The 14427-nt window shown below is 37.2% G+C and overlaps 1 protein-coding gene across 1 annotated transcript; it reads right to left on the bottom strand.

Annotated features, from left to right (window-relative positions):
- Nucleotides 1-1992: 1992 nt before the first annotated feature.
- Nucleotides 1993-13116, bottom strand: LOC140305621 (von Willebrand factor A domain-containing protein 7-like). Its single transcript, XM_072384568.1, has 18 exons — nt 13050-13116; nt 11492-11709; nt 11041-11245; nt 9811-9896; nt 9600-9693; nt 9009-9137; nt 8742-8928; nt 7761-7930; nt 7564-7676; nt 7198-7314; nt 6843-7043; nt 6629-6764; nt 6355-6507; nt 6145-6237; nt 5417-5530; nt 4075-4235; nt 2822-3145; nt 1993-2585 (listed from the first exon to the last, which is right to left on the bottom strand). Exons 2-18 carry the CDS (start codon nt 11696-11698, stop codon nt 2154-2156), a joined length of 2922 nt encoding a protein of 973 aa, XP_072240669.1. The 5' UTR covers nt 11699-11709; nt 13050-13116; the 3' UTR covers nt 1993-2153.
- Between the last annotated feature and the right edge of the window lie 1311 nt (nt 13117-14427).

Raw genomic sequence — 14427 nt, 5'->3', positions numbered from 1 at the left:
TGTCATTGTGATACAACCATGATGTTCTTAAAATGCAAATAAAACACCCCCTTGTTTGCCAGACATTTTGTTAAAAAAAAAATCTTGGTCAAAACAGTTTAAAAGTAACCAGGCACACAGTTCCTCTTATGAAAAGGGACTGCCAATATATTAGTGAGACATGTCTGAGTTCCTCTGAGTTGTAGTAGATTAATTGAACTATTGAAGAGATTTCTGAAAGCCATAGATTTGCAGCAGTTCAAGAAACATTTACAGTATATTAATTATTGACCACCTTACTACCAAGAAATTGAAGAATGTGCACATTGATGCATCTGTTGAAGAAAACAGGAAGAGCTCAAGGTTGTTCTTCCCACATTTCCTCAGTCCACAGCAGCCAGCTGCACCCTCTGTGTACAGCAGGAGGCGCTATAGAGTACATAAAGGCAGTCATTTTCTAACCTTTTTCTAACTGCTGATATTTAGAATATCTTTTAGGGTGTTTCAGGTTTAGGGTGATGATCACAATCACAGTCTCACTGGTGTCATTTGTGAAATAAGTGAAAAGTTTCCACTGGGCAGTAGCACAGAGGAGGGAAGAGACGGGACACACACCTGATGTACTGATTACTTGTCACACCACAAGACAAATCTGTTAACTTGAAAGAGTGAGGAGGATTTAAAGCTCAAAGGCAAATAAGAGCAAGGCTAACCTGTAACAAATCTATCATTAATTGATAATGATGTATAGATGATGAAATTTTATGCACTTTGGGTTGCACACACGTTTAAGAAATCTTCATGAATAAAGTTGAGTTCATTCAGTTACAGGGTCTCATCAGGAAATGGCACTTTCTTTAAAAAAACTGACAAGAGAACATGATTTGGAAAGGAACTCCTGTGGGTCATTGAACTATTGTTGGACAGTAATTGTTGGCAACAAAAGAAACAAAACTTTCTCTCACTTTTAGATGTAAATCAGTTCAAGGGTCAGGTCATCATTTCTGATAGCCTACCTCAGAGAAAACAAAACTCATTTTTCGGAATGGGGTCTTGAAGTTTGTCACTGATCATGTCACCCATCCCATCAACCTTTCAATGAGCAGCTATATGCAGCAGCACTCAGCTATAACCATCTGAAGCTACATGATGTGGCGTTCTGTCTATTTTGAAGTGCACAAAATGAAAGTGTGATTTTAAAACTGGTAAAAATTACAGGTCTTATGACTTAAATTACCAATGATGCTGCCGAAGACTGAATACCCCACCATGACTAAAAACCAGAATAAAGTGGTTCTTCTGCACCTGTTATCTTAGCACACAACTTTTCTAAAAATAATTTATAATCAAGCAAAACAACACATCATCATAACCTTATTCTCTATTTTCTTTGAGCTTTTATAGTATAGAATACGCTTAAAGATTTGTGACATTACATCTTGGGCATCATTGTTGCTCTGCATTGCACTGTAACTCAAAAGAGATCGCCTCAGTCCGACTCAGTATAATACAATATTCTCCACACTTGATGATATAGTGTTTTGAATGAGCAGAATCTTAGAGATGGGGCAGATTTCCTCCATTTGTTTTGATTAAACAGTATTTGAAATGCCCTGGTTGTTCTTTTTTAGGATTATCTCGAAATACGTTGATACAAAAAACAAATTCAGCAGAAAGTAAATGGGAATCCATATGCTGCCTATATTGTTAGTACTTGAGTAAAAGTCACCATTTGTGAAGTTTGTTTACAAAGATGATGCTTTATTAGTGTGGATCCACCAAAATCTCAACATTACTGAGTTAATAAAAGTGTATTACTGATAGAAAGCACAACAGGTAGCCCAGACGTATTTTCAGTTTTGGTAAAGAACAAAGTAATCAAAAAGCTTAATTAACTTAATTTAACTATCCCTTCTCTGCAGCACACATTTAGAATAGATTCAACTAGCTGTTGAAAAATTTATCGTAGAAAAATAGTAATTATTTTTGTAAGAGAGGGGCTGAAAGGCTTCACACTCTTGCATGTGAATTAGCTCCACTGCTGTAATGTGGTGTACCTCTAGACCCCTCCAGGATTTATATGATAGGTCATAAAATGCTTATATATTCAGAAATGATCTACAATCAAATATTCATATGTCATAGATCCAGATTTGCAGGTTAAGTCATCTCTTTCATTTCCAGATTACAGACACCACAACAGTGATCCAGAGAGTGTGAGTTATGCTCAAAGTGTGCCCTCTACTGGATGTTGTGCCACCTGCAGTTGTAGTGACAGGAGCAGCAGTGGTGGGCTGTCTCACCTGTCCCACACATCTCCCCAGATTACCCACTCGGTCAACAGCAACAAACTCCACATTTGGTGAGCAGCAGAAGGCTCTGTAGGTGACCACTGTAACGTTCTCACCCCCTGTTCCGACCACTGTGCTGGTATTCAGAGTACCGTTTCCTTGGCGTATGGAGATGCTCTCAATGCCTGTTCCATTGACGCCATCAGTGAAATTAGCAATGAATTCCCACTGGGTGGAAGCACAGAGCGATGAAGAGGAGGGACAGTTAGCTGATGTGCTGACTTCGCGACATGTGGGACGAGTAACATCTGTCACCTGGCGACACAAAGGGGAAGAACGGAAATGAAGTTGAATGTAGAGTAGATGTAAAGTAATAAAACAGGGACTGGGTATCATACAAATTATAACAAGTTAAAGGCTAAGAACAGGTTATTAAGAACTGCTTATTTTTGCAATATTGCTTTTCATGATACTAACAAATGTGAAAATCAAATCAGGATTTAAACAACTTATCTACATTTTTACCAAACCACCTCTTGATCTTTTCTTACCCTTTCAACCACAGAAAATTTGAGGACAGTGTAGTTGATGTCAGTAGCAGCTGCATCCTGTGCTTCAATGGTGAGGGTCACATCTGTTCCAGATGCAGCATTGGCTGGAACTGTCAAGGTCACAGTGCCGTTAGCTTTACCTCCACTGCCTGCTTCAATAGTGACAGTGTTCGGGGAAGTGGAAGCATAGCTGCGATCGTTGTTGGCTCGAACAGTGAACGTCCCAGCTGCAGAGTCGTTAACAACGCCGTTGGTGGTCATGGCGACTGTGAAAGGGATGGAGATGGAGGACCCGGGCTCTATGTTGGTAATGTTGGTTTGGGACTTGAAGTAGAGCATGGAAAGTATGGGAAAGATTAAGTTATCATTTTAGTTTTTACAAAGTTTCTAATTGTGCTGATAGATATTTAAATTAGTTTATATTTAAAGAAAAAAAAGTACAGAAGAATGTATGCTAGTTGCAAAAGTTGATTCCTTAATAACTGGGCTGCTCTAAAATTTTGAGATAAAACAGTGCTTATTCTTTGGCACTGAATCAGCTTGAGGGTGAGTGAGTCAGTTGAGGTATCCTACATCTTTGAGGATATAAATGTAGTTTATGTCAATATCTGTTGAAGGAGACTTACTTTCCTCTCATTAAGAGCTCATTTGCCTCATTTGAGTAAATTGAGTGAAGTGGTTTATGAAGACATAAACACTGTTGTTTGATTTAGGGCTGGGCATATGCTTGTTGGCCTCAATGGAGAGAGTGATTGTAGCCACAGGAGATGGCATTTTTATTCAAAATGCACAAATCAGCTGTTTTTGCATAGGTGTTGGTGTGCTCCCTTTTTTCCATAAAACACACAAGTACTTGTCCATGAATCAACCAACGTATCTGTGACAGCACTGTTTGATGCACTGCGAGGAGCTTGGGTTAAATACATGAGATGCATGAGCACATTTCAATACGTGGTGTGAGTAACTTGCACATCTGTCAATCAATATGAACTTTTTTGGTTTACTTATTTTAGCAAGACAATTCCTAACCAGGCTCTGTCATTAAAAGATAATGTAAAACCTATCCAACCATTGAACATATTTTAAACAAGAGAATAAAATCTCTATGTTTTGCTAACTAGGTTTATATGTATTATCATAATTGTGCTTTAATTGTCAAAAATCATAAATTGGGAATAATTTGGATGTTAAAACATTTCTATTTAAAATGCTGAAGCACATAATTTTTCACAGAGAAATGAAACTGTTCTCACAGAGACAGAGATGCTGGAGGTCTTGATCCGAGTGGTGGCCTGTCTTTGGAAGCTGCTCGGTGTGGACCTGGATGGGGAACTTATGTCCTCGCCTTTCAGGAGAAGCACAAAATCCCCTGAAGGAACTCCACTAAATGTCACCAGGTAATTCCCATTTCCAACTGACTGTGTAACACAAGAAAGAGTTTTATTTATAGTTACATACAAGACAGCAACAAGCCACTATATCAAGATGACAAGATTTTGACAACATTATAAAGTCCTCAGGCAAGTCTCCAGCAAAATACGTTGCCATTATGTGTTTCTTGTAGCCAAAAATTTGCAAAGTATGTATGATCCACTTGTAGTTATTTAATGTTTTTAAACATATTGTCTAATTGCACATTGTCTAATGCCTTATTTTCTGACAACTGAGCTTTAATGCCAGGTCAACAGTGAAAGGGTAACACTTATATGTTTGTGTCACGTATTATGTTTTGATTATCTTGTTTTCTGGTCTTTGTTATGTTTTCAGGTTTCTAGGTTTCTTGTCTTGTTTTTTCCCCTGTCACTTAGCTTCACTCAAGTCACCTGTTTTCTGTTTCACAGCTGCACCTTGTTACTAATCACCTCCCGCAGTCTATAGTTTCCAGGTTTCTATAAGTCATTGTGAAACCCTTCTTTTACCTTCCACGTTCACGCCACAATTGTCAGGTCAGGTTTTTGCCGCAAAGTATTGTCTTGTCTTGCTTGTTTCACAGTTTAGTATTTTTCATAACTGGCTCCGCCGTGCTTTTTGTCCGTGCCCTTTGTTTGGAATAAACATTTTTGAAGTCTGAATCTGGGTCCTTCCTTCTCCGCACCACAGATACTGACAGATTGCTCAGGGTTGTACTTTCATGAAGGAATTTATGACAATATATGGTTGTATCGCTTGGAGGATTTGTGTAGTCAAATACAAGTCTGTCTGCTGAAAGTGCAGCTTAGCCTCCTAATAAAGCCCAATTTATCGGTCGATAACGCAAATGTTCATGTTTAACTGGAAAAAAAAAAAAAAAAAAAAAAAATGAATACATAAGGGATGTAGAAACTGTGCACACGATTTTAACAAAGAATGTAAAATAACAATATATGGATTGCAGATAACGTATGCTTTGGCCATTTACAGAAACATAAAATGGCAATGTATTTTCATGGCCGTAGGATTAAAAACCATGAACGCCATCACTAGCTTTATACTATTTGAGGTTTGAAAACCAGCTGCCAGAAAACACTGACAACTAGAACCAACTGCGTCTTTTGAGAGAGAATTCTTGTGTGAAAACATCAAACAATAGTGTAAAACTGTATCCTTTAATGTGACATGCCTGCAATGATCCATTGACTTCTGTTGGTCCCGAGCTGTCAAAAAGAGTGACTTCTGTGACTCTCACTGTTTCACTTCCTGTCACAGACACCAAGAGGCTGGCATTCCCACCTGAAAGTTATAAAATGAGCAGAGATTTTATGAGTACAATATCCTCCTTCTTAGGATGTGAACATAATTTACACGGGCAAGGAAGATTGTGATGGATTAAAAAGAAGACCTGTACTGGAAAGAAAAATAGGGCCTATTAAAGTCACCATTGGTAAAGACAAACGTCACCACTGGTACCAGGTGAAATTAAAAACTAGAATAATGATTATTAATGAATATAATTAATATAAGTGATTTAATGTATTGTAAAAAGTGTTTTCTTTTAAAAGAAGTATATCAGTAAGCAAAGAAAAGAACATTTAAATAACTGAAAAAAACTATATACAAAACACTTTAGATTACTGACAATATTTTACAATCAAGTGATGAATTAGAGATCAACTGACTATTTCGTCTTTTGATTAAATCCTTGTGTTTAAAGAATACATCTAATAAGGCAAATAAAAAAGACAAATGAAAGTCTACATGTTAATGCCTCCTTTTAATTCAGAAGAAAATCATTAAAGGTGAACAAGAATAGTACCATTGGCAACCACCTTTATCGCCTGTAGGAAGCACTAGTGCCATGTACAATCTACAAATAATCAAGACAAAAATTATAGAAGGGGTAAAACCTGAAAGAAGACGCCCTTCCTTTAGACTGAAGTCTCGATGGGCTCCTTCATGCGCTTCCAAAAGGTTATAAATGACGTTCACAGAACTTTGACCTGAAAAAAAAACATGCCCATGCGCACACACACACATACAGCATGGATGATGATGATGATATGTGAAAGTAGAAAAATAAAAACTGCTCAAATAAATCAACACATCAAACCACTGACCTATGACCTTAACAGAGTAGGGGTTATTTGAGCCAACGCTGATTTGATACAATCCTGTTTGATTTTCTGCGTTGACTTTTAACCGACACAAGTTTCCTACTTTAGTGAGGGAGAACAAAGGACCGCTTGACAGGCTGGAATTCTGAGTTACACCTGGAGGACAGAGAAATGTTACATGTCTACCAGCCCAAACCAGTCTCAAGATATTGTTAGTTGGTGTTGATGCATGATGTCAACACCTGATAAAGAAAGAAAAAACAGTGACAACAACCACCTTGAGTATTGTTGAGACTGAAAGTAAGAGATGAGGCTCCTGTGATGTAAATGGTGATATTCTTTAATGAGCCATCAACCATAAAAGTGAATTTATCAGGCCTTCCAGGATTCTGGATGGCCTGAAATACTGTCACCTGAAAAAGGAAGGAGGACAAAGTTTAAATTTACAGCACCCTCTTTAGCCAGATACTTTTTGTAGTTTAGTATCGTACCACAGCACCGGCTAATGTATCCTCAATAACACTTGTAGCCATAGAGAGGTCTGACTTGGTGACCTCAATGGCCTGACCTCCTGAGGCTTGAGCTAGATCTCGGTACAGCTGAGCATCTGACTGACTCACTGCACGCCGAAACACACCAGAGCTCCTGCGCCTGCGACGTCTGGCTATCACATCTGTCAACATGAAAGTAACCTAAAAGTGTAACGGGAAGAAAATAGAGTAAATAAAACTTTAGAAACAGACTCATGATGTACAGCACAATGATGTACAGTCTATATATCCCATCATTTCTTCATGGGATATATATCGACGTAAAGAGCAAGGATGGTTAAAAGCCAACTCATACCACAGACTTGGTGCTCTCTATAAGACCAATGATCGTATTTTTCAACTGGAAATCTTTAGCTGGAGCATCGGTGAAGACAAAGATCTCAGAGGATGGGGGTGCTGCTGTAAGCGCAAGCTGTTAGGCATAGAAATATATATATTTATGAAAAGTGACAACAAAATATAACTAAGAAAATATATCTGAGAAGTGACATGCCCGCCCATTCTACCAGAACAGGAGGGAAATAGTTGCATTTTATTTTTCAGTAACTAATAGTACTAATGTCTTTATATTGTAGGTTCTTGCTTTACAAAATTTTGCTGCTCGATCTAAAATAATCTAATTGATTTGAAAGTTTAACTGTGAACAAGTTGTTCTCAACACCTGCAACCCAGACATGGACAACTCTGGGATGTCTCCTCCTCCTCTTGCAGTCAGCTTGTTGATGCTCTCCTTGAATACATCTGCATTGGTTGTCATAGTCAGAGGTCCAACACCTGCATATCCAATAGATAACTAAAATGAATTACAGCCAATAACTGTGTTTATTCCTGTATAACACCTCTCTGTGAATTACCTACCAGGGTCATTGAAAGGTACCAGTATGTAGGCAGAGGGTTCCTGTTGGGTTCCCCTCTTGCTGTCAATGATGCTAAAGGAAACCTTCTTTGCCTCAGCAATGTCATCGCTCATACTGCCTGTGGTGTCAATGACGAAACACAACACGGATGACTGAGAAAGACCCATCAAGCTGCAAAAACAAAAGGGAGAAATTGTTTTTTATTATTTTGTCAATTGTGAACACATTTTTTTCTCTCAATGGTGACAATTCATGATCACACAGCTTTTAAGGACATAATTCATTAGTGACAGCCCAGCATACAAGTTTGTGAATAGCAAGAAAAATGGTTTTAATTTCTGTCTGGAAAAAGCAGACTTTTATTAATTTATTTTTCAACAGTACTTTAAAGATAAATGATAAATAGACTGTTCTCACACAGTGCTTTTCTAATCTGGTTGACCACCCAAAGCGCTTTTACAATCCAAGCCACTGCGTCAAGCATATGGTGTATAATGTGTGGGTTCAGAGCCATAGCCAGGCTAATTCATACGGACATATGTACTATACCCATTGTTAGGAAAAAATTGTTGGGCCTAAAATTCTATTTGTTATTTGACTATTTTTTACAGTGGGGTGTTGTTATTCCCCCTCTCTCTTCCCCCTATCTCCTGTCTCTCTTGAGTTGGGTTAATGTAAAGACTCGATTGATCATAATTCTCAATCAATGAAAAGAAGTTTACATTTTGTTATTTGTTGCATGGATTATCTATGATTAGTCATTGCTGCATGCATGGTATTTCATTTCCTCTTTCCTTTCTGCTTTATTTCCATCCTTTTTCAAATGATGTACTAATTTGTGTGTGTGATAAATTTCGAAGGCGCTCATTGAGGTCATGACAAGATAAGAACATTTCTACCTGCAGGTGTGTTTGGTCATGTTTTTATCCCTCATGTGCTCATTATCATGTGCCAGTTATTGGGTCAAAAAGCTGGTCCATACCGCAGAAAGTTCTTGTCTCCTATAGTTAGTCTGATGTCCTCAAGTAGCTCCATAGTGGCAATCACAGCCAGGTCAGCTGCTTGGTGATGAAGAAAACCATGACTGGACTCAACATCATCCTTATTGATGCCCCCTACTGGATCCTGCTTGCTTGTCTTATCAAATGATCCCCCATGGCTGCATTTACCTTAAAACAGAGAGAATATTCTTTGCTGTAAGACTTAGAGTACATAAAGTTTCAAACAATAAAAAGTCTCTAAAAACTACCTGATGGTTTTGCTGAGGAGAAGATGTTGAAGTAGCCTGAGGTAAGAAGACCCTGCTGCAGCAGATCAGGCAGAAGGTTGTTGGCACAGTTCCCTTCTGTACAATTTCTACATGTTGGAGTATTTGGTCCTGTTGCAAATTAAGCAAAAAAGAACAGTTAACACAATCTGATATAAGTGAAAGAAACAAAATCAAAACTGCGAGCAACATATTTACCCACAGATTTGGAGTTCTTGATTTAAGTAAAATTCTGTTCTACAATCTTTAGATCACACATTAAAACAATACACGTTAAAACTACCTTCATAACTGGATTAATTTCAAAGTGGATGATAAGTTATGGTCTGTCTTGTACGCAGCTTGAAATATGAGTATAGCGTAACAATGTACCTAGTTCAAGTGAGGGTGTGTGTCCATGTACATCACGTACAAGAGTCATGCTTTGAATACCAGGGTGGGGATTTGTTGACAGATATGTGACATGAAAGCAACAATGCGGCTGTTGTATTTTTTTTCTAAAGTTTATAACATCAGCTTGTCCACAGTCCTCTTGTATGTGACAAACAGATCAAATCTAAAAAATATGGATACCTGCCAGTTTGGTAAGAGGTTTGTCTGGTTTGATCAGCGCACTGAATGGAGCGTTGTTTCCAAGCTCCACCCAGTTACTGTGGCTGTAAAAGTCCTAAAAAACAAAACGTGAAAACTGAGGTCAAAGTCTTTGCTTTTTGCATTACTAATGCTTTGCCATCATTCAACAACCCTTCCCTAAAACTAGTGACCAAATGATCATCAGTTTTACCTGTAAAGTGTGACAGACGCATCCTAAAGTCGTCCTTCCAGCAACAAAATTCTCCAGCTTCACACTGGCCTTTACAGCAGACAAACCTGATAAATAAGAACAATAGTTACGCAACTTCTTTAGGTATGATGTAAAAAAAAAAAAGTTTTAAACCAGAAAACAACCTAATGTTTATCCTTGAGCAAGTCCTATCATGTGTAAGTGGTGGTGGAGTGAACTGTGAGGGTCTACATCTGATTTTCACCACTCTCACATCTAATAAAAAACAGAGGATATAACAGTCTAACAGGGCTTGGTATCAAAACATACCATACAAAAACTTTGAAAGAGTTCCTTTCCAAAAATATTATTTCCATTCAGAGCCAGACTGAGTTGGGTCACGGAGTTTGCTGTATGAGAGGAAGTCTTAGACTTGTTTGTAAAAGGCTCTTTTGATAACTTAAGTTAGCTCCTTTCACTTATTGATTAGGTTTAGGCTATAACATCACTTGGTTAAGGTGGAAAAATTGTGGTTTGTGCTAATATACATTAATTTTACAACATAATCCTCAATCTCATTGCAGCTATTATTTTCATGACACATTTAGCAGTGGCTTTCATCACCAATAGCAGTCCTGTTTTCAGAAAACATTAGAATTATTATTTGGCCTGCATGAAAAAAACGATAAGGTTCTGGAGGAGGACAATTTCTAAATATGTGATGCACTAAACAAGATAGCTGTTATGGACACTGCTGCCTGTCACTGTACACACCGACAGTGTGCAGAAATGGCCTTTTAAACAATTGTTTCTATCAGCTCTTCTCCATGATGACCATTTCTTTAATTTTTTTATCAATTGCACTGTATTGTATTGCTCTGAATCTGTATTGTCTTTGGTGTACAACCTGGTTTTTTAAGAAATGCTGAAGCACTGTGTAAAATGTAAATCTGAACTGACTAAAAAATGTAATTTGCTGTAGTATATTAAAGTCATTTATATAGTGTCTTTCAATCTTGAAAGAGTTGAGAACATTTTAAAAAAAATCTGTCTCAGTTTTTTACGCTCATGTCCTTACTTTTCCGAAAGTTGACAAGTTGTTTACAAGATAATATATAATCTAATTTGATCTACATATTTTCATTACACAGTTTGCCATTTTTTCCCATTTTAATCAATGCAGCATAGACTATATACATATATATGAGAAAATTTGATATTCACAGCCGTCTTGCCATTGTTAATGTTTACCTGCTGTAATGACATCCCTGCCTCCCTGGAAGGTCTCATCGTCAAAATGGTGCGCCTCACTTAGAGCAAGAGCCACGTCCACTTTTGCATTGCTGAAGTACATATTGGCAATGGAAATTTGGAACATTGTGGAGAGAAGGAATGAGGAGGTACCTCTAGAAGAACAAGCACTTTGCACCTTATCAGCTGACAAATTGTTATCAATCTGGAGACAAAATCATAAAAAAAAATAAGCATGTGCATGTTGAAAATAAATTAACACAAGGACGTCACTCTCATGTACTTTGCACAGTTTTATTGAGTTATATATTTTTATATTCTATCAAAAATAATGTAAATATTTGAATTTCCACACCTCATAATGTTTGATTAGATATTATCCAACAATGACAAGTTAGTTTCTCTATTTGAATGCATCTCTGCTAAATGTTTGGGCGAATTTTCAACTCACATTCAGGCTGAAGTCTCGTCCCTCAGATGCAGCAATGTCTCGGCAGACCTCAGCTGTCTTTCGTAGCACTGCCATTTGTGTAATGTCACGGTGAGTTATGGAATTTCCAGCAAATGAGAAGAGTGGTTTGAAGCTGTTAGTGAGATCCAGAAGGGAGGTGATCACTACAACCACCACCAAGAACTTTACAGTCTTCCTGGCAGTCATGATGTAGAAAGCTGAAAAAAAAAGAAATCTTTTTGGATATAGCCACAAAAACTGTTCAAACCTTTGATTAGTTCTCTTTCTACCTGTTTAAGTTCTGTTGTTCACTTTCCTTCTGCATCTATCTCCGTATCGTCTATCTATGAATAATAAAAAATCTTCAAGGATACTTAATGGTCTGTTGCAATCTAGGCAATGTTTGAGTACCAGGTTCACATGACAGTGTTAATTTTTTATGCACTGATAAATTGTGAAATTGTGGTCCTCTGGACTTCCAAAATAATAATATTTTATGGTGATATATTTTAGAAAATATAAACCTGTATCGTCTTAATGTTTTTAGCATTCCTGTTATAAGCAGTATTGGTAATAACAGCGTTAGAGTATAACGGCGTTACAAACGGCATTATTTTTTTCAGTAACGATGAATCTCAATAATTTTCCCATCGTTGCAACGCCACTGCCGTTACTGAGCATGTGAAGTGGCGCATTACTACAATTTGATTGAATGAAGCTAAGTGTCAGGTTTTGGCCACACAAAAAAATATTTTATCCAAATCTTGTTCAAACAACTCGAATCTTATGAAGCACCTCATCAACACATGCTAACATGACACTTGTTGCTGCTGCTGCTGCTAACCCAAGCCCAAGCCCAAATATAGACCTAAAATACAGTTTCAGAGATTTGCACTACTTAATGGCCAGATTTTCCTTTGTTTCGTTTTACCCAAGTTTACACGTGTTTCTTAACATTGCACTTGAATTTCATTTTTAATATTTACATTTTTCATTTATTTCTATGCATGTCATATGGCAGGCTGCAATCTATTGAGTTCAAGTAAATACCAAATGTTCTAAAATACTGTATATAGTGTTTTTATTTTTCAATCAGTTAATATAAACATCTTTGAGTTAAAGATGTTATAGAACGTAATAGCGTATAGAACATGAGAAATAACATCACAGTTACTTTGCTACGTAACTAATTACAATGAGGTAACTGAGTTACTAACTCAATTGCTTTTTGGGAGAAGTAATTTGTAACTGTAACTAATTACTTTTTTAAAAGTAAGATGACCGACACTGTCTATAAGAGCAGCTTTTTTGAATAAAAAAAACCATTTTCAGTTGAAAACTGGCGACTAGAATGTTTCTAGCCATGAAAATAAAACACAGGCTTGCCCTCTACCTCTATAAATTGAACATAATTAAACATTCAAAGAAAGTGAGGTTTGACTTGTTGAATATATAAAGATATGATAATAATAAACTACAAAAATATGACAATATTAATGACATAAAAGAACTAAAACAATTGCCTATACAGACACTTAATTTAGCATTGTACTGTTACCTGCTCTTTAGTCTTGCTCAGCTGTTGGCACCTCTTGAGAGTTACAATGTCAGGCTTCAAGATTTGCTCTCAGGTGGATTACAGTAAATACAGTCATATGTGTCATTCCTGTTATTAGGAATTTTGATGGGTGTGTGTATGTGTTTGAGATCTTATCTGAGAGGCTTGGTGTGTGAGCTCATTCCCTTCTCATTTAGTTTTTTCTGCAGTTCTTAAGTAATCAGAATGATGAATAGAAGTCCCAAACAAACTCCATTTTTTTGGCACTCATGCATGTAAGTATTTGAGTAAGAAGCTAGGCGTGGGTGAACCTTCTGATATTACCAATACATTATACTTTAATGTGGAGTCAGGGCATGTTTAGCTTGTAGCATAAGGAGTGGTAACATTAGGGAGACTTTAAATCTAGTTTTCCCCATTGTTGAAAATACCCCAACTACTTTTCAAAACGTAAAATGTTAGATCATTGTGTTATATTTGTTCTGAAAATTTAAGATCAGAATTTTTTACTATAAAGTGTTATGAGAAGCCTGACAATGTCATGATCAGTGGATTTTAGTCATTTAATTTTACTCTGACTTTTGTTTTCTTAGTTTTGCTATGCGATTTTACTGTTTTATTTTGATTGATCTTGGTCTTTTTTTTACTTCTTTAAGTTTCGCTATGTCCCCTGTCACATCTGGTTTCTGTTGCCTAATAGCTCTCAGTTGTTGTTATAATAAAAATCTGCCTGGATTTCTGCCAGGTCATTGAGTGTTCATGTCCTCTATCAGTTATTAAGAAATCCAGTGCTCTTGGTTAGTTCTTGTACCTTAAGTTCATTTGCAGTTGAGCTTGTTTATCTATCATAGGGCAAGAGGCATGGTACACATTGGACAGATTACCAGTCCATCACAGGGACACATGGAGACTAACAAGACATACAACCATGCATGCTTATATTCACTCCCAGGGACAATTTAGAATCACCAATTAACCTATCATGCATGTTGGACAGTGGGAGGAAGCATTGATAGGGAGAATGCATAGATAGGCAGAACATGCAAACTCTTCACAGAGGGTCCTAGTTGGGAATTGAACCCTCTTGTTGTGAGGCAATGGTGCTAACCACCACACCACCATGCAGTCCATTATTGAAGTTACATGAGTTCAATTTCTTGGTTAATATGCATTCAGCATGGTTACTTGCACAGTTGAGTAGAACTATGGTTACAGCTCGACTGGGCCATTTAATTAGACCATCATTGTATCTGTTTACATATTTGGAAGCGAAATCGTGGAGTGTATGTTCACGACATTCTGCCATTTCCAACTTTCTTTGTGGTAGATCAACATATATGCAAGTGGTGCTGAATTCACTGCAAATAAGTGGCCCTCA

Source organism: Leuresthes tenuis, unplaced genomic scaffold (genome assembly GCF_036924035.1).
Source record: "Leuresthes tenuis unplaced genomic scaffold, fLeuTen1.0.hap1 SCAF_4, whole genome shotgun sequence".
Lineage (NCBI taxonomy): Eukaryota > Metazoa > Chordata > Actinopteri > Atheriniformes > Atherinopsidae > Leuresthes > Leuresthes tenuis.
The sequence above is the reverse complement of the archived record's forward strand: the minus strand, read 5'-3'. Positions and strand labels throughout refer to the sequence as shown.